At 45.4% G+C, this 20,865-nt stretch overlaps 1 protein-coding gene across 1 annotated transcript in view; it reads left to right on the top strand.

Moving 5' to 3' along the window:
• Positions 1 to 20,865, top strand: part of TDRD1 (tudor domain containing 1) — a 246,820-nt gene that overhangs the window by 31,715 nt on the left and 194,240 nt on the right. Inside the window, exons 4-5 of the mRNA XM_030204712.1 lie at positions 9,548 to 9,701; positions 13,760 to 13,865. Coding sequence (XP_030060572.1) covers positions 9,548 to 9,701; positions 13,760 to 13,865 — 260 coding nt within the window. The remainder of the gene's footprint in view (positions 1 to 9,547; positions 9,702 to 13,759; positions 13,866 to 20,865) is intronic.

Raw genomic sequence — 20,865 nt, 5'->3', positions numbered from 1 at the left:
CATGATAGAGGTCTATAAAATATTGAGTGGAGTGGAACAGGTGGATGTGAAACGTCTTCACGCTCTTCAAAAATACTAGGACTAGGGGGCATGCGATGAAACTACAGTGTAGTAAATTTAAAACAAATCGGAGAAAATGTTCTTCACCCAACGCATAATTAAACTCTGGAGACCGTTGCCAGAGAACGTGGTGAAGGCGGTTAGCTAAGCAGAGTTTAAAACGGGGCTAGACAGTTTCCTAAAGGACAAGTCCATAAACCACTACTAAATGGACTTGGGAAAAATCCACAATTCCAGGAATGACATGTATAGAATGTTTGTACGTTTGGGAAGCTCGCCAGGTGCCCTTGGCCTGGATTGGCCGCTGTCGTGGACAGGATGCTGGGCTCGATGGACCCTTGGTCTTTTCCCAGTGTGGCATTACTTATGTACTTAAGAAGTGTCCTTGGCCAGTGTTGAATGTAAAGATTTATGATAGTGCACAAGTATCTATTGATGAGAGCCACCACCAGAAGGAAGTGTCCCTACTTATCCCTTTTTACTAAACAGAACTCCACAGACAAATGTTTAGCACAGTGGTTCCCAAACCTGGTCCTGGAGGTTCCACAGCCAATCAGGTTTTCAGGATACCCACAATGAATATTCATGAGAAAGATTTGCATGCAGTGAAGGCAGTGCATGCAAATCTCTCTCATGAATATTCATTGTGGGTATCCTGAAAACCTGACGGGCTGAGGTGCCTTTAGGACCAGGTTTGGGAACCACTGGTTTAGCAAACAACCACCACACACCACCTTTGTAGATTCCTACACATTAGCAGCCCAAACTTGGGTAGGGTAATGTAAAGATGTCACTAGATGCTCATGCACTCTCGTAAGATGTTTCCTGTATCATACAGATATCGCACTGTAGGTGTCACAGTTCACAAGTACATAAGTATTGCCATACTGGGAAAGACCAAAGGTCCATCAAGCCCAGCATCTTGTTTCCAACAGTGGCCAATCCAGGTCTCACATACCTGGCAAGATCCCCAAAATGTACAAAACATTTTATACTGCTTATCCCAGAAATAGTGGATTTTCCACAAGTCCATTTAATAATGGTCTATGGACTTTTCTTTTAGGAAGCCGTCCAAACCTTTTTAAAACTCCGCTAAGTTAACCGTTTTTACCACATTCTCTGGCAACGAATTCTAGAGTTTAATTACATGTTGAGTGAAGAAACATTTTCTCCGATTCGTTTTAAATTTACTACATTGTAGCTTAATCGCATGACCTCTAGTCCTAGTATTTTTAGAAAGCGTAAACAGATGCTTCACATCTATCCATTCCACTCCTCATTATTTTATAGACCTCTATCATATCTCCCCTCAGCCGCCTTTTCTCCAAACTGAAGAGCCCTAGCTGCATGAGTTCCTCATAGAGAAGTTGTCCCTTCCTCTTTATCATTTTCATCGCCCTTCTCTATACCTTTTCTAATTCCACTATATCTTTTTTGAGATACGACGACCAGAATTGAATACAATATTTGAGTTGCGGTCGCACCATGGTGCGATACAAAGGCATTATAACATCGTCATTTTTGTTTTCCTTAAACATCACGTTACGCTTAGCTGGGGAGTTAAGACCCCTAATATTATAAGAGACTACTTTCACTGTTTACCCATACTGAAAAGCACTTGAGAAAAAGCTCCCCCAAGCACAACACTGGCCCCCCTTCCCCCACCCCTATGGCGGGAAGCCTATTCATCAAGGAGGTGAAAACTCCAATAGTCAGAAAACATTAACATAGTAGATGTCGGCAGAAAATGAACTGCACGGTCCATCCAGTCTGCCCAACAAGATAACTCATATGTGCTACTTTTTGTGTATAATCTACTTTGATTTGTACCTGTCCTCTTCAGGGCACAGACCGTATAAGTCTGCCCAGCACTATCCCCGCCTCCCAACCACCGGCTCTGGCACAGACCGTATAATTCTGCCCAGCACTATCCCCGCCTCCCAACCACCAGCCCCGCCTCTCACCACCGGCTCTGGCACAGACTGTATGTCTGCCCAGCACTATCCCCGCCTCCGAACCACCAGCCCCGCCTCCCATTACCGGCTCTAGCACAGACCATATAAGTCTGCCCAGCACTATCCCCGCCTCCCACCACCGGCTCTGGCACAGACCATATAAGTCTGCCCAGCACCAGTCCTGCCTCCCACCATCGGCTCTGGCACAGACCATATTAAGTCTGCTCAGCACTATCCCCGCCTCCCAACCACCAGCCCCGCCTCCCACCACCGGCTCTGCCACCCAATCTTGGCTAAGCTTCCATTCCTTCTGAACAGGATTCCTTTATGTTTATCCCACGCATGTTTGAATTCTGTTACCGTTTTCATTTCCACCACCTCCCGCAGGAGGGCATTCCAAGCATCCACTACTCTCTCCGTGAAAAAATACTTCCTGACATTTTTCTTGAGTCTGCCCCCCTTCAATCTTATTTCATGTCCTCTCGTTCTACCGCCTTCGCATCTCCGGAAAAGGTTCGTTTGCAGATTAATACCTTTCAAATATTTGAACGTCTGTATCATATCACCCCTGTTTCTCCTTTCCTCCAGAGTACACATGCTTAGGTCCACAAATCTCTCCTCATACGTCTTGTAACGCAAATCCCATACCATTCTCGTAGCTTTTCTTTGCACCGCTTCAATTCTTTTTACATCCTTAGCAAGATACGGCCTCCAAAACTGAACACAATACTCCAGGTGGTGCCTCACCAATGACTTATACAGGGGCATCAACACCCCCTTTCTTCTGCTGGTCACACCTCTCTCTATACAGCCTTAACAACCTTCTAGCTACGGCCACCGCCTTATCACACTGTTTCGTCGCCTTCAAATCCTCAGATACCATCACCCCAAGATCCCTCTCCCCGTCTGTACCTATCAGACTCTCCCCGCCTAACACATACGTCTCCTGTGGATTCCTATTCCCTAAGTGCATCACTTTGCATTGAATTTTAATTGCCAAACCTTAGACCATTCTTCTAGCTTCCTCAGATCCTTTTTCATTAAAACGGTAAAAATACATTGCCTGAACTCCTTCCCTATCCCATCACTCCCCATTACATGCACATGTCACACACATATGTTACACACACATCTCTCACACATTAACAGTTCTAAAAATCACAAGGTCTCAACAAGTGCCCTCAGGTGGGAGCAGGCCAAGGTTCCAAGCGCTGCCTCCAAGGTTGGCCTTTCACACCACGCCAACTGAACCCCGCTAGCCACCGATGAGTGTCCTTCTGCTGCTGCGCTGTCTCGGGCTTCTGGATCTTCCGAACTCTGCAGTGCTTCCCAAGCCCCAGATAGCATAGTGAACTTCATGGGGACTCCATTGAGGTGGACCAACAACTCTTAACAGGAAGGTCCACCGTTACTGGATCTGCATTCCACCAAAGCCTGGGTGACCTCCTTAAAGGACCTGCGCTTCAGCAGCATGGCCGCTGCCAAATCCTGGAACAGTTCTACCTCACATCCGTGCGAGCACAGTGTGTGCTGTTTTTCCGTGCTCAGCGCAACATGGTCTCCTTTTCAGAAAAACGCAGGAAGTATGCCACCACATCCCGAGGGTGGTAATCTTTGGCCCCAAAGTCTGATGGACACATTCAAGGGGGAGGGGGTGTGATCCTCGGGGTCAGTACTAAGCAGCTAGCACCACAACTGTTACTGTTACAACAAAGTATAAAAATTTTCAGCAAATCTTTATACTCTTCTGCCTCCGGAAGGCCTTGAATGCTCACATTATTGTATCTCGTTCTATTCCAGTTTGGAAAGCATGTCACCATGCCTCTCATGAAGTGCTGCCACCAAATTTTCACAGCTGTCCTTGTTTTCCTCTACATTATCAATGCGGATATCCATGTCTTCTCAGTCAGATTTGATTTCCTGTACTTCATTCTTTTATTTGAGATTTTACTGACGTAATCTCTGTTTTGAGTTCCCCAAACCACATTTGTAAATCCATCAGGGAAAACCCATCGACCCGGAGCTCTCGAACACCAGCGGCTCCCCAGTGGCAGTCGACGTCCGCTCCAGCCCAGGTTCCAGTACTGTAGCCACTTGCACAAGACCACATGGCCCCTGACCCCACAGGCTTGTCAGCTGATTTTTGATGGAGGCCTGTTCTTATTCACTCGTGTTTTTGTCGCCATCTGCTAGCCCAAGGCTTCACACAATTCTGAAAGTAAGCAAGTGCCACAAACGGACAATATAGCAGCTTTAAGGAACGAAAGTGTCTCGAGTTTCAAATTGGTGTCCAACTTTGGCGACGACGTCACTTCCTCCCTCTTTGGCGACGACAGCACTTCCGCCCACTTTATTTAAAATATTCTATTTCCTTAAATGTTTTTTTTTAATTATAGTCAAAGAAAACTAACTCAACAATTTGAAGTAACAGTACCATAATCCTTGGTGGCATAATGCATTCAGTATGAAACCCTCAGGTACAGTTTGCAAACAGAATAACTCCCCGAACCACCCCAATCTCCCTCAAGCCCCTGAAACTGCCAAGAATGCATCTAATCGGACATGCACCGTTGTTTTTTTCAGTTCATATCTTTCCTGGCACGAGAAGTAACCACATGCCCCCCCTCTCACCAGCTGTCAAATTCCCCCGCTTAACCCAACAGTCCTTGGGTTACATCCTAAGTTTTGGTTCTAACAAAAAGTCCTTTTCGCTTATCCATAAGCTTTTCCATTTCTAGCGATATCCTCAGCTACTGTTTCCAGTTAGGGAGTAAAGGTCCTGACTTGGTCTTCCAGCGTGTAGCAATCTCAAACTTTACAGCTGCCCAGGCAGAACACTTCAGGCGACGCCGACAGTGAACTCCTCGTTAGTTACTCAATCCAAGCAAACACATTTTAGGAGTAGCATCAATACCCAATTCTATCCATCTTTATAACATCTGAATCACCTCTGCCCAAAAATCCTTCTGCTTTACACAGGACCATCATGGGGCTCATTTTCAAAGCACTTAGGCTTATAAAGTTCCATAGGTTACTATGGAACTTTGTAAGTCTAAGTGCTTTGAAAATATGCCTCCATGTCTTCAAAAATGTCTCCATCCTTTCCTTCAACATAAATCTGAGGCAGCAGTATAATACTGTTAAGTTGCTACTTTATAAGCATTTTTTTGAACCAAGTATATATGTAGATGCTTTTTTTAAACCTCTGTAAATATTGTTTTCCACTCTCCCACAGACTCTGACCCCGTCCTAAACTTCTGGAAGGTGAAACCCCTAAAATGCTTGTATAATAAAGAAATAAACTGTTTTTGGTTGCTCAGAGCCACCATCAAATTTTCCAGTTCTTCCATATCCTTTGGTCATCTTTAAGCCACCCCGTGCTCTCATAAAATGCTGCAGTTGTAAATATGGGGGAAAAAAATCACCAGCAGATAAAGTATAGCATTCCCCTAGGAATTCTCCACACTCTAAAACTTGTCAATAGCGAATTAACATTGTTCATTCTGAAGACCTAAATGCGCCCCCCCCCCCCCCCCCCCCCCCCCAGTCCCCACCTGCTCAAAATGCATGTTCCAATCTAATAGGTGCCAATGTGGAAAACCACCTTGACCCGTCCAATATTCACACATCTGCCCAAATTTCCATTAAATGACATGAAAATGGATTCTGAAGCCCCCTTATCCTCTCTTTAACGGGAGTGGATATTGTTATTTAGATGTTTATGCAGGTTTCATTTAGTGGAAAAAAAACTAAAAACACAATCAAGGAAACTAGAACATGCATGGAAAAAAATAAGACGAACACACACTGCATGGAAACAGATACAAAGGAAATACAAATCTAATATAATAATTCGCACCTCCAATGTTCTGAAGCTAACTCCTTGTCAGTGAAGCCGTGTAGTGTTCGTAGGGTTCGTAATCGCACTCCCGATCACTGCCCCGCCCTTGAGGGAACTCTGTATAGTTGCCAGAGAAAGAAACGTGACGTCAGAAGGCGCAGTGACCGACGGGCCTCACACTCGCTCTCAGTGCCCCGCCCTTGGAGGGAAGGGAAGGCTGCATATAATCACCCCACCGCAAGTTTGTTCCCTCCCTCAGAGTTCCAGGGTCGTCGTCCCTCCTCCCTCCCTCCCAGTTCCAGGCCTCCTCTGAATTTTAAAAGTCATCCTGACTTTACCTCGTGCGGTAAAAAGCGTGCAGGCTTGGCACTTCACTTTTCCCTTCTCTGTCTCTCAGTTCTGGTCCCGCCCTTGCGGAAACAGGAAAGAGGGTGGGACCAGAACTGAGAGAGAGAGAAGGGAAAACTGAAGTAAGTGCCAAGCCTTCACGCTTTTTACCATTGCTGCCGGCCGCCGTAACCCCGACGAGGTAAGTCAGGATGACTTTTAAAATTCGGAGGCAGGGGGCCTGGAACTGGGAGTGAGAGAGGGACGACGACCCTGGAACTGGGAAGAAGGGAGGGGGGGGAGACCCTGGAACTGGGAAGAAGGGAGGGGGGACCCTGGAACTGGGAGCAGGAGGGAGGGAGGGGGGACGCTGGAGCTTCCCTTAAAAACGTTAATGGCAGAAGGTGATTACCTTGCTAGCGCCCGTTTCATTTCAATGAGAAACGGGCTTTTTTTTACTAGTACACAATAAGACAGACCAAAAGGTCATATTACAAAACTAAAATTGGGCCGGACTACAATAACACGAAGAAACTATACCATCTCGTGAACAAATTACTAGACACAACGCCGGTCATCGCAACCAGCACTGACATCCCATCTGTAGACAACCTTGCTAAATATTTCAACAAAAAAATTATAAATCTATGCAAAACCCTACCTCTGGACAACACGGACATAGAAATCTTCATTAATGGGCTAGACCCAACCCATGGTGAATACCCGGTGGATCGATCATGGTCAAATTTCGCTCTCTCGCCGACACAGTTACCCAGGTGATTAAAAGATATTCCAACAGCCACAGTCAATTGGACATCTGCCCCAGCTACGTAATACAATCTGCCCCCCACCGCTTCATAACAGATCTCACATCCCACTTAAATTTCATGCTTCAGCAGGGTATTTTCCCTAAAGAAAAAGGCAACATCCTGCTCTCCCCAATACCAAAAGACACCAAGAAAAAAACAAATGATATCACCAACTACCGCCCAGTGGCATCTATCCCATTAGTAGTCAAACTTATGGAAGGACTTGACCAAACAACGACTACATAAATTCACTATATTACATGAATCACAATCAGGATTCCAACCCCAACACAGCACCGAAACAGTACTACTTACTCTCCTAACTAAATTCAAGCAGGAGATAACAATAGGCAAAAGCATTCTCCTCCTTCAATTTGACATGTCCAAGTGCGTTCGACATGGTTAACCATAGCATATTGCTAAGACTCCTAGATCTAGATTATTTCGGAATTGGTGGTAACACTCTCATCTGGATCAAGGGCTTTCTAACCACCAGAACATACCAAGTGAAATCAAGCACACACATATCGTCACCCTGGAAACCAGACTGCGGAGTACCGCAAGGATCACCACTATCACTGATCCTTTTCAACCTCATGATGGTCCCACTAGCCAATGCCTTATCCTCCCAAGGCCTTAATCCATTTATTTACGCTGATGACGTTACACTATAAATCCCCTACAAATGATTTAGCAGAAATCACCAATAAAATCAAGCTCAGCTTAAACATCATGAACTCATGGGCAAACGCATTCCAACTAAAACTCAATACAGAAAAAAAACACATTCTCATCATCTCATCCCAATACAACACATACAAACCTACAAACATTAACACCCCAGGATACACCCTCCCTATCTCAGACAGCCTGAAAATTCTTGGAGTAACAATCAACCGAAACCTATCACTAGAGACCCAAGCTAAAGTCACCATAAAGAAAATGTTTCTCTCAATGTGGAAACTAAAACGTGTGAAACCATTCTTCCCGAGGGAACTATTTTGCAACCTGGTACAGTCAGTGGTACTAAGCCACGCAGACTATTGTAATGGAATCTATCTGGGATGCAAAGAACAAATTAGGAAGAAACTTCAGACCGCCCAAAACACAGCAGCAAGGCTTATATTTGGAAAAACGCGTTTTGACAGCGCCAAACCACTCCAAGAAAAACTGCACTGGCTTCCAATTAAGGAATGTATCACTTTCAAAATCTGCACGACAGTTCATAAAATCATTTACGGCGAGGCACCGGGATACATGACAGACCTCATCGACCTGCCACTCACAAACACCATAAAATCAGCACGATCGTACCTAAACCTTCACTACCAATCCACTTATGCATCCAGCTTTTCCTTCCTGAGCGCACAACTGTGGAACACACTACCAAAAGCAGTAAAAACTACACTTGACCACTTGAACTTCCGGAAAGCACTAAAAACAGATCTGTTCAGAAGGACATATCCCACTGACCCAACATAAAAAACGACATTTGCAACACAACTTAACCAAAGACCGTAATGGACATATCCTAACTCTTCCTCTCCTTCCCTAAGCTCTCCCCAATTGTCTTTACCATACATGTCCCTCATTCTACCATAATATCACCTTGATATTGTTCACACTTTGTATTTGTTCACACTGGAATCGGTTAAAGCCGTTTACGGTACTATGTAAGTCATATTGAGCCTGCAAAGAGGTGGGAAAATGTAGGGTACAAATGCAACAAATAAAATAAATAAAAATGCAAGAGCACAACAGAATTTAATTTTTTCCAAAAATGCATATTTTGGGTATTTGGAGGAGCAGCAAAAGTTCTCACTTATCAGAAAAAGGAAATTATATACTGCTTGTTGAAGTAAGATTGTCTGAATCAAAAAGTTGGATTATTATAGGGAAAAGCGGATACTTGAGACCTGATGTTCCTGAAGTCTTGGAACACTAATACCAGTACCAGTTTGAGGAGGTTGTAGAGCTATAGCTTGTTGGTCTCTGCCCCTTTTAGTGCATTATGGCTTAGATAGACCTCATACAAGCTTTACTTGGAACAAAAGCTTTAGAAGCTCTAGTAAAATGGATCTTTTCTATATGTTAAAGAGTAGGGTACTATTCCTGTGCCTAAAAATACTTAATTTCATAGTGCTGCTTGGATATATTCAGCACTGTACTGTAGTGATAAGGAAGGGACATATTGTACCCTGAATACTGAAAGAGCTTACAATCTAAGTACCTTTTTATGAAGAGCAATAAACTGCCCTATTTTGTTTATGTAGTACTAATTTGTATTGTGGACTGGTTGCCTTGTCAGGTATCTTCTGTAAATTTGTAGCTGCTTGGGAGGGGCTCGTCCTGGCAGGCTTAAAGAGCATGAATAATGCTAGCAGACATAGGAACTGGCTCCTTTCAGTAGATCATGCATCTTCTTCTCTTAATGAAATTCATAGGAAGATCTTATTACCCAGAGTGATAATGAGGATTTCGGACTTGAATTAGAAAATAATTTTTCCAGTGTTCTATAAATATTAATCTTATTTTTTAAAATATCTTCAATACAGAGTCATGATTATGGAAGCAAGTCACCTCATGCAAGAATGAGCAAGGTGAAGAGCTTTTCTGAAACATATTTCCACCCAGGTTATGATTTGAGCCTGTTCAACTCTTTAGCACCTGCACCTCGGACAACGACATGTCATCGCTGTGGTTTGCATGGTAAGAATTAATCTTCATACCAGAATGTGTACTTTAAGGTGAAAATTTTGGTTTAATTTATATGTACTTGGGAGTCCTAGGAATAGTGTACCCCCCTCCCCCCGAGGTGTAGTCTTGAGTCTTCTTTGACTGCAAGATGATGAATCCAAATGGCACTGAACCTTCATGGGAGATTAAGTAAACATCTGAACCTAAAAGTAGCATATGTTTCCTTGTCATCAGCAGCAGATGAATCCATTACGAATGAGTTGTGTCCACCTACCAACAGGGGGAGATAGAGAACACTGAAAACCATAGTGCCTCCTGGATGGCTAACTCCATCTGCCTCTCAGTATTCTCTATCTCCCAGCAGGGTTGGACGCAGCTTATTCAGCTCCTTCAAGAATCTGCCTGGGGTGGCTCCTGTGCTTTTGCCAGTTGTAGCAGGGGTGTTGTGGCTATTGCAGCTCCAGTTTAAAGGCAATAGGTTAGCCCTTTCCCTGCCTTACCCTTCCCCCTATATGGATGCAGGCATATAGGTTTGCCCTGTCTCTGCCTTTCCCACTCTCTTCTATGTGGATGCAGGCACACTGGTTCACCCTTTCCCTGCCTTTCCCACTCTCCTGGACCTCCGGAGTGCCTCTGTAGCTGTTGCCTCTAACTTTCCTCACAGCGTTAAAAAAAAAAAAAAAAAAAAAAAAAAAAAGACGCAACGCGCTTTTTAGCGCTGTGATTCTGAGGCTATCTTCTGTCTGTGCAGCTGTGACAGGAGCTCTGGAATTCTGTCTGGTGAGGTAAGAACGTCTTGTAGCTCCTCTGGGGAGGGCCCGCGATTGGGGCGGTTTTGTGCAGCGCTGCGTATGCCTTGTAGCGCTATAGAAATGCTAAATAGTAGTAGTAGTAGTTTGGCGCGAATCCGCCACTTTGAAATTTTCTGCCGTTTTTGGCGATGGCTGCGGAGGTTGTTAAGCACTGTTCACGTTGTGGCAAGCGCAGATCAGCAGCGGGGCTCTGTAAATCGTGCTTTTCAGACGTCAGAGCCGGCACGAGCATGGCGAGCGATGTTTCTTCCCACTCGGTGTAGCTGGCAGCGGGCGCCATTCTGGATGCGCTGCATGGCCCGACCCCCGCGGGAGCGGAGGGGTCTGAGCCGGAGGGGGGTCTCGGATGGAGGCTACCAGAGGAGCTGCTTGCCCCGGATTGGAACTGGGAGACCAGGGTGAGCCTTTCTCCCCTGAGTTTGTGTTGCTTTTACATAAAGCGTTCATGTTAAAGAGGGCTCTGCTACAGGTGTCTGACTTTGCGTTGCTACCTGGTTCCCCTCCGGTGGAAACCGGCCCGGGATTGCTATCAGGCGTTCTTTCCCCAGACAGTTGGCCGCATGACAAGCGTAGAAGGGTACATTCCCCTTTAGAGAGTGGTGCACCCCCCCCCCCCCCATCAGGCTGTGGGGATTCTGAGGGGTCTGGCAGGCCTTCATGGTCTGAGGAGCCAGAAGAAGGTGCCGAATTGCCACTGGATCCAGATGATCCCACCGCGGTTAGGATTTTCCACTGCGAGGAACTGCCAGCGCTTATTTCTTACGCCTTGCAGGCCCTCTCTATTGAAGATCCTGCGCTTGGCGAGGCCTCCTCTGGTAATCCGAGGATGGCAAGTACTAAGAAGCCTGCTTGAGCCTTTCCTTTGCATGACTCCATCCAAGAGCTTATTTCGGCTCAATCGGCTGACCCCGAGGGGCCTTTGAAAGTTGCCAGGGCAATGGGGCACTTATACCCTCTCAGTGAGGAGCACTTGGCATGCTTGGCCATGCCTAAAGTAGATGCCCTAGTCACGGCTGTGACGAAGAAGACTACCCTCCCAGTAGAGGGCGGGGTCGCCCTGAAGGACATGCAGGACCGACGGCTGGAATCAGCATTGAAACGGTCCTTTGAAATTTCAGGCCTAGCCTTACGGGCATCTGTGTGCAGTTGTTATGCTGCTCGAGCTTGCCTCGCTTGGTTGCAACAGGCAGTGGAACAGCCCAGGGGTGGAGCGGAGCCCCTTTTGGAGGTGGCACCGCGGATGGAGTCGGCCTTGTCTTTTTTGGCTGACGCCCTTTATGATCTGGTCAGAGCCTCGGCTAGACAGATGTCTGTGGCGGTGGCCGCTCGCTGCCTTCTATGGCTGTGGCATTGGGCAGCTGACATGGCCTCTAAGCAAAGGTTGGTGAAGTTGCCCTTCCAGGGCCTTCTTCTATTTGGTGAGAGTTGGAGAAAATTGTCAAGGGCCTGGGGGATGCTAAACCCCAGCGGCTACCCGAGGATAGGCAGTGGCCTTCTTCCAAGGGTCATGCGGTTCCCTCCTCTTCCAGACCTCGCTTCCGTGAAGCTAGAAGGTACCGCCCGGGGCGTTCTGCTGGGTTTACTTCGTGTGCCCGTTTTCAGCAGAGGAACTCCTTTCGCTCGGACAAACGCTCCACAGTGGCCGGTTCAAGGCCTGGAGTTCATGGGCGACCCTCTCAATGATGGTGCGCCGGCCCACTCCTTGATACCTGCAGTTGGAGGACGGCTTTTCCTGTTTCTCGAGGAGTGGGTCAAGATTACCTCAGATCAGTGGGTTTTGGACCTGATCAGAGACCGATACAGATTGGAATTAGATGCCCCGGTGAGAGACGTGTTTTTGGAGTCCCGATGCTGCACTGCCGTCAAACGGGCGGTGGTAGAGGAGACCTTACAAGTCTTGTTGCACCTTGGAGCGGTGATCCCTGTGCCTCCCGCCGAACACGGCTACGGTTGTTACTCCATTTATTTTGTGGTGCCGCGAAAAGGCGGGTCTTACCGGCCCATTCTCGACTTAAAGAAAGTCAGAGTCACTAAGAGTGCGGCATTTTCACATGGAAACCCTGCGCTCCGTCATTGCGGTGGTTCAGCCAGGAGAGTTCCTCGCGTCTCTGGACCTGAAAGAAGCTTACTTGCACATTCCTATATGGCCCCCGCAACCTCAAAGTACAGCGAAGCCATCGCAACGGTGAAAACAGCTGTACACCTAACTACTTGATGTGGTTTTCAGTTTTTGTTAAGGAACCCTGTAATGTGAAATTCTGTGGAATCCCCTCATAATAAATACCCTCAGAGGGGAGGGAATGCTGACCCTGTGGAATTTGATTTGCACCCCCCCCCCCCCCCCAACGAAAAAAAAAAACAATGGTAGAGAGAAAAGAGGAACAGTAGAAACAAACTTGTATTTCATGCAGTTGGCCTTCCCCACTTTCAAATGCTCACTGCCCTGGGACAGCTGCTGCCTTGTACTGTCATGTGGCTCTGAGTTTGAGCTATATAGTCTAGGCTAAAAGCCCACCTCTTTGCTACTGCTTTCGACTCCTAACCATGACTCTCTTGCTCAACACCCTCACTTATCACCCCTACCACTGCAATTTCCCCACCCCTAACTGTTTGTTCGTCTGTCCAATTTAGATTGTAAGCTCTGTTGAGCAGGGACTGTCTTTTCATGTTAATTTGTACAGCGTTGCGTAAGTCTAGTAGCGCTATAGAAATGTTTAATACTACTACTACTACTATTTAGCATTAGTAGTAGTAGTAGTAGTAGTATATAGTGCTCAAACTCTTTGCATGGTCCTTGAAAGTCCATGAGACACTGAGAACAGGGTGAGAGTTCAGGCGCTGCATAGTGCCCACTGCCCCCAAGACCCCATACTCTGCGGAACTCCAGGGAAATGCCAATGGTAGAGAAAAATAGCATATAAAAATGTGCCTCTTGTGTATCAAGCTGTGCTGCAGAATTTTCTAGAAGGTAGTGGTGAGTTCCTGCAAGAGCCTGGAGTTCTAGGTTACAAGCAGATCTGAAGACTGGTTCTAGAAAACTGTTGTGGATCTATTGCTTTAAACAGCTACATTTATTCTTTAATATTGATAGGGTTATATGTGGGAGGTTAACCTTTTATTTTGTACTTAATAAATCTTTGCTATTTGATAATGCTCTCTGGAACAGTAATATAACTTTCATTTGAAGATGACTAACTTTGTGCTCTAAATTTCATGTGTATCTTCTGACAAGGACTTTCTTTTTCTGCCTTTTTATAGGGCCACAGAGGTGTGCACAATGTAAGCAGGCTTATTATTGTTCGACAAGCTGTCAGAAGGAGGATTGGTCAGTGCACAGTGTTGTGTGCAAACCCGTTAGACAGACGTAAGTGGGGAAGGATCGATTTTACTAGCTTAAGTGGTACCTGAAAAAGTGCTATAAGTAGAATATATGTTCTGTCTCTGTTATGTGCAAATCCCTCCTTTCCCCCACTTTCCACCCTATGGTGACAATTTTTGTAGAATTCAGAATTGTGGTATGGTAACTCTTCCACAGCGCCCTGCTACTCTGTAGCTTCAGGACTAGAATGTTGTCAGGTCCCTTGTAAACTACCCTCAGCTCAACATTACAGTTAAAGTTTGTATAGAGTGTCTACCACTTGAAAAGAATTAGTAAAACCTTTTCTTCCTTAGCATCCCTCCAGACTGGCCCAGAGAGGACTGATGGAGTTATGCACTCCTACCAGCAGGTGGAGACTGAGAATTCCTGATTCCTGAGAGAGCCTATATAACTGCATAGAACCAGTATTATCTCAGTCTCAGACATGGTGGATGTGGTGAGCTGGTGCTGTCTCAATTGGGTTACTAGGGCCTAGTTCAGTGATGGCGAACCTTTCAGAGACCGAGTGCCCAAACAGCAACCCAAAATCTAATTATTTATCGCAAAGTGCCAACAGGGCAATTTAACCTGAATACTACTACTACTTCACCCCTATGATAGCCACACCCCTTACACTAGCCATGGCGCATATAAACAGACATCATTGAAAATATTATACTAGTATAGGAGAAAAAACATGATTTCTTTTCATTATAAATCATTTCTGTAAGCTGTTACAGCTCCAGTATAACCAGTGCAAAATAAGACAGCAGATGTAAATTCTCAAATTGGACATATTCCAAACACTAAAATGAAAATAAAATTATTTTTTCTACCTTTGTTGTCTGGTGATTTTGTTTTTCTATCCATATTGGTCCTAGTCTCTGATTCTGCTGCTCTCTATCTGTTCTCTTAACTCCATTTCCAGGGCTTCCTTTACTACTACTACTATTACTACTATTTAACATTTCTAGAGCGCTACAAAGTGTACGCAGCGCTGTACAAACACAGAAGAAAGACAGTCCCTGCTCAAAGAGCTTACAATCTAATAGACAAAAAGTAAAGCATTTAAATTTAAAATATTTAAGCAGTCAAGCACAAGAGAACAGTCACAGAAGGACTGAAGATGTTGAAGGGTGCCTCCTTTCTTCTTCATTTCTTGCCCTCCATCCATGTCCAGCCACCCTCCTCTCCCCCCTGCCCTCCCCTCCAGCCATCCATGTCCAGTCACCCTCCTCTCCCCCTTGCCCTCCCAGCACCAGGCCTCCCTCCCACCCAGCATCAGGCAGGCCTCCCTCTGAGCACCAGGGCCCCCCCCCCTCTGAAATTTAAAAGGCATACCTGGTCGGGGTTAAGGTGGCGTCTGCAGCGAAAAGTGTGTTGTTTGCTCGGCGCACCTTCGGCCTTCCCTTCTGTCTCTCAAGCTCTGGTCCCGCCCTTGTATATTTCTGATGGTTTCTAGACGCGTTTTGTGGGACATTAGTGTATGACTCTGAGGCATATTTTCAAAGCACTTAGCCTTCCAAAGTTCCATAGAAACCTATGGAACTTTGGAAGGCTAAGTGCTTTGAAAATATGCCTCTCTGTGTCCTAAGTTAAGAGAGAACCTCTTCAGCCTTTCCTCACATGGGAGGAGTTCCATCCACTTTATCGTTTTCATCGCTCTTCTTTGAACCTTTTCTAATTCTGCTATATCTTTTTTTGAGATACGGTGACCAGAATTGAACACAATACTCAAGGTGCTGTCGCACTATAGAGGCATTATAATATTCTTTGTCTTATATTGCATCCCTTTCCTAATAATTAAACCATGTTTGTCTGTGTTCTTTAATCTTATTCTTTATGATAGTTTCCACTATTTTCCCTGGCACTGAAGTCAAGCTTACTGGTCTGTAATTTCCCGGATCACTCTGGAACCCTTTTAAAAAATCTGCTTTAGATTGGCCACCCTCCAATCTTCGGTTACTATGTATGATTTTAACAGGTTATAGATCACAATCAGGCCATATTCTTACATGTTACCCACATGTGGGTGACATCCACATCACTCAGTTTGGAGCATAATAAGGCTAATATGCTTTAAGAGCACGGTCAGCGTCCTCACCACACATGGATAAGTTCTTCCCTTTGTGTTGAGAGAGTGTGGGACCATCAGTTTGTTCTCATCCATTGTGAGGAGAGAATGTGCTTTCTGCGGCTTCGCACACCGTCTGAAGCAAGTAGTGCCTTCCTTAGGAGATCTTTCTTTTTTTCATTGTTTTTTGGTCGTCTTTGTCAGCATTGCGGACCATTGATGACCAGCATCGAGCAAAGGCCAAGAAGCATCGGCATGGATTCTCCTCCCCCCCCCCCCCCCCCCCCCGAGCATGGTGCCGGGAGCTCTGGGGCACCATGGGAACTCCCGGTCCCTAAAAAGTCTCTGTGCTGGGAGGACTGTTCCCCCCTATATACAAGAGGTGCCAGTGCATAGGTCTCCATGCAGCCAGGACCCAGCACCCATTTTGACTCTGGCAGGCCAGAAGCCTATTTCTGACCCGACGCAGTGGTTTGCAGATGCTTTGTGCTGGGGATAATGATGTTTTTGGAGACTAGGTGGAGGAGATTGCTGATGTTAAGAGGCACACTGATACAACTGACACACTCTCTGCTGCTGGTCTTCTGCACTATCCTTCTCATCTAGGAGCTTTTGGGGCAAGTTGAAGAGGGGTCTCTACTATTCTGAGACGTAGGCATGCTGCTTCTCCCCAGCACCAGTGCGCTCATTCTTGTCAGCAGTGTGCATCTAGGGCCCAGCCAGCTCCCCAGTTAAAGCTGGGGATGAGTTTTTGATGGGTCCAGCAGTGTGTAGCTGCAATAAAACTGAGAGTCCAGATGACCTTCCAGTTGAGGAGAGGCTGAATTTTTTCCAAGGAAGGTGGCCCCTTGTAACTTTGTGGGTTCTTCAAATAGTCCATCTCAGTTATACTCTGCATTGGCAAAGATCACCAAATTGCCCACAGAGTGTCTTGGTTCAGCTCTCCGCACAAGCAGCTACTTGAAGAGCAGACTGGATGGACCATGCAGGTCTTTTTCTGCCGTCATCTACTATGTTACTATGTTCCCCCCTTCTAAAGGTCCATGCGGTTGAACCCATTCCACCAGGGGAAGAAGGGAAGGGATTCTATTCCAGGTACTTCCTTAAGCAAAAGAAAACAGAAGGAATGCATCCCATCCTAGGCCTAAGGGCCCTGAGCAGATTCCTAGTCAAAGAAAAGTTCAAGGTAGTTTCCCTGGGCAGTCTTCTCCCCATGATTCCAAAAAATAATTGGCTATGCTGTCAGGACTTAAAGGATTCTCACACTCGCATCTTGATACTTCCAGGTCACTGGAAGTATCTACAATTTTGGTTGGTTACACATCACTTCCAGTACTGTGTGTTGCCTTTTGGCCTCGTGGCAGCTCCCAGGGTTTTCACCAAATATGTTGCAGTAGTAATCTGGATGATTGGCTGGTGAAGAGCATGTTGAGGGACAGTGCTCAGGAATCCACACAGAGAAGTACTCAGGTGTTAGAGCTGCTAGGTATCATTTTAAACTATCCCAAATCCAATCTTCATCCCGTTTAGTAATTGGAGCACATCATAGTCCTGCTAGGCACACAGCAGGCTCAGTGTTTTCTCCATGTACTGAGGGTGGACACGCATCACTCTTGCAACTCAGGTCTGAGCCAGCCAGCAAGTTACAGCTCGGAAGATGTGGTGGTAAGGCCACATGGTCTTCACTGTCCATTTCAGACCTTCATTTGAGAACTGCCCAGTGGACCCTAGTTTCCCAGTGGTGCTAATCCTCCAGGAACCTAGCGGACTTCTATGGTCTATGTCCCTGAAACATCAAGAAAGACCATGGTCAAGTAAATAATATCACATTCTAGAATTGATACGGAATGTGACTGTTGGGCACACTGGATGGACCATTCAGGTCTTTTATCTGCTGTCACTATGGCAGAGAGTAATGCGGGATTTGTTTGGGTTCTAGTATCCAACTCCATCCCCCTAGGCCCATTTTTGTTCTGTTCCTCAAGCTGCACTCTCACACAGTTGTATATAGTTTCAGGTTAATTACTATTTAGCCCTCGCAGTTGCGAGTTCCAGTTGAGCAGTGGTGGTTGTTTTTGGCGAGCCTGGTAGCTAGGGATTCCCACATGTAAGAATATGGCCCATTTGTCCTCAGAGAAAGTGAAGATACTTACCTGTAGTAGGTATTCTGTGAGGCAGTTGATTTTCACATAGTCTCTCAACGCTCCTTGGAATTGGTGCCATACTTTAGTATTGTAATGATGGTACCACACACTTCTGCAGGTGGAAGGAACTGTCGCATGTGCGGTGGGGATGCTACACATGCTCTTAAAGTGGTATTAGCTTTTTTATGGTTCATACCAGGTGTCACAAAATGCCTAGCCACCCGCCTGGGATTACCTCGCGACCACTTATAGGGTCTATCCCCAGCACAGCTCAGGTCCACCTGCACTTGCCGCTTGTGCTCTACACTAGCACCCTTCTCCCACTGACTGGGTCACAACTGCCTCTGGGTGAGTCTCCCGTCCCCAAATTATCCCAGTGATTTCTAGGTTACTTGGGCCACACTCCCACTCGTCCCACAGTTCCCATAAAGAATTCACAGACCCAACACACAAACCACCAGGATTCTTTATCAGTCTATACTGAGAGGCAATAAACTAAATATTGTTTATTGTCTTTTAAAAATTGAACAGTGGAACAAAATAGTGCAAATAGCAAACAATAACAGGTAACCGAAATATGGATCAATTATAACACTAACTAGACATTTGCTTACTTTTTAGAAAAGTACTTGGGAAGATCAGGATATATAATTGTTCACAGAGCCTTAGCAAAGAGATTCTACTCTTTTCTTCCTGACTGGGTCTGAAGGCATAATCAGTACGCTCTAAAGGAAATGAGTTCCTGGACCAATTGGAGCCCAGTCAACAAGATTTAAAAGTATATTGCTGCTTGCTTCCTGCTTGTGTTTAAGAAAAAGAACGTTTAGTTCCTTGTAACAGCTTTACAGCAGAGAAACACCAACTGCTGGCCAAATAGGAGAAATACACTTCAGGACGTAATTAAGGCAAGAAAATATCCAATACATTTTTACAGGCTTAAAACACTGTTTCTTCACACCGGACAACATGGATGACGTCACCCATATGTGAGAATGAATGACCTGCTGTCCTCGGAGAATACCTACCACAGGTAAGTATCTTCGCTTTACTACTCAGAGAGAAATTAGTTTGATTAGAGTTCCAGCATAAAGAACTTGGTTTGCTTAGAGTGAACATAAAGAACATGATTCGACCCTCCTTACTCTTACTGGAAGTCTATGCCTAAAAAAAAAAAATCAAAATTCTGCAGAAAAAATTTCAAAATTTTGCGCACATTAACAAATTCAGTAAACTTCTGCATATAAAATTTGCAAATTCTGCAATTTTATTTGGCATAATTTATCCAATATTATAGCCCCCTCTCCCTGCTTACAGATACATCTATATTTTTCCCAGCACCCGTAGCATCCACCTTTTCCCCCACACACACCATTAATATTTTTTCCAGCCCCCCTGCACCTACACATAGCATCCCCTTTTTTGTTACAGCCCTTTCTCCCTCCCTACCTCACTCCTTCCCTGCCTGCACCCACACGTAGCATCCCTTTTTTTTTTTTTACAACCACCCACAGCATCACCCCCCCCCCCCCCCCCGTTTTTTTTTTACAGCCATCTACAGCATTCCCTCTTATATTGTAGGGAAGACCCACACTGGGCAGAGCTGGGTGCCTCAATTTTGAAGGCAGCACTGAAGAGGAGTGAGTGTGCTACTCTCTACTCCACCATAATGTTGGCCCATGAATGGGGAGGTAGGGCATTTCTTAACTTAGGCTGATATTGGGAAGCACAATTGTGTCTATTGCTAGATTGGGAAATTGGTGTGCATAAAGCAGGGGTCATGTGGGAGCACTATCATCTCTCACATTTTTCAATAAAACATTTGTGAATCCTGTTTAGAAGGAATGGATCCACGGAATCTTAGCAGTGATTAGGTGGTGATGCTAGTAATTGGCAAGCAAAACGACTGCTGGGCAGATTTCTACGGTCTACGCCCTGGTCGTGACTGAATAGATATGGATAGGCTGGAGTGTAAATTTTAAGGAGTTTCAACGTTGGCTTCAGAACTTAGTACAAGAACAGTGCTGGGTAGAGTTCTACGGTCTGTGCCCTGAGAATGGCAAGGACAAATCAAACTTGAGTATAAAGTATCACATACCATGTAAAATGAGTTTATCTTGTTGGGCAGACTGGTTGGACCATACAGGTCTTTATCTGCCATTTACTATGTTACTGTGGATTTTTGGTTCTGTAGAGACGCAGATTAGGTAGATAGCTAATCCTTTTATGAGGCATCTATTAGATGTTTGGGCACGAGTATGTGGCAAATTTGGGGGCGCTTATAAGATATCTGATCTGATTAGATTTTGGTAATTACTGGATTTTGGGGAAGTCTCTCCATTTGCAGAGTTACAGGAAACTTATGCATTATCCATGGTGGTGACCTCTTTCCATATTTATAAATTAAACATTTTGTTGCTTCATATGGATGGCTTTGGGAGGATCCAGGGAACAGCGAGCAGTTGGAAGAATCGTGATTAGTGTTGTGGAAATTGAAGGGGCCTATTTAGATTGGAGGAGTAGCCTAGTGGTTAGTGCAGTGGGCTTTGATCCTGGGGAACTGAGTTCGATTCCCACTGCAGCGCCTTGTGACTCTGGGCAAGTCACTTTAATCCTCCATTTCCCCTGGTACAAATAAGTACCTGAATATACTATGTAAACCGCTTTGAATGTAGTTGCAAAAACCACAGAAAGGTGGTATATCAAGTCCCATTTCCCTTCCCCCCTTCTTTTGTGGGAAATATTTTAAAAAGTATTATATGGTCTAATCGGAACATGATTTGGGAGTGGA

Source organism: Microcaecilia unicolor, chromosome 5 (assembly GCF_901765095.1).
Source record: "Microcaecilia unicolor chromosome 5, aMicUni1.1, whole genome shotgun sequence".
Lineage (NCBI taxonomy): Eukaryota > Metazoa > Chordata > Amphibia > Gymnophiona > Siphonopidae > Microcaecilia > Microcaecilia unicolor.
This window is presented reverse-complemented; position numbering and strand designations above follow the sequence as displayed.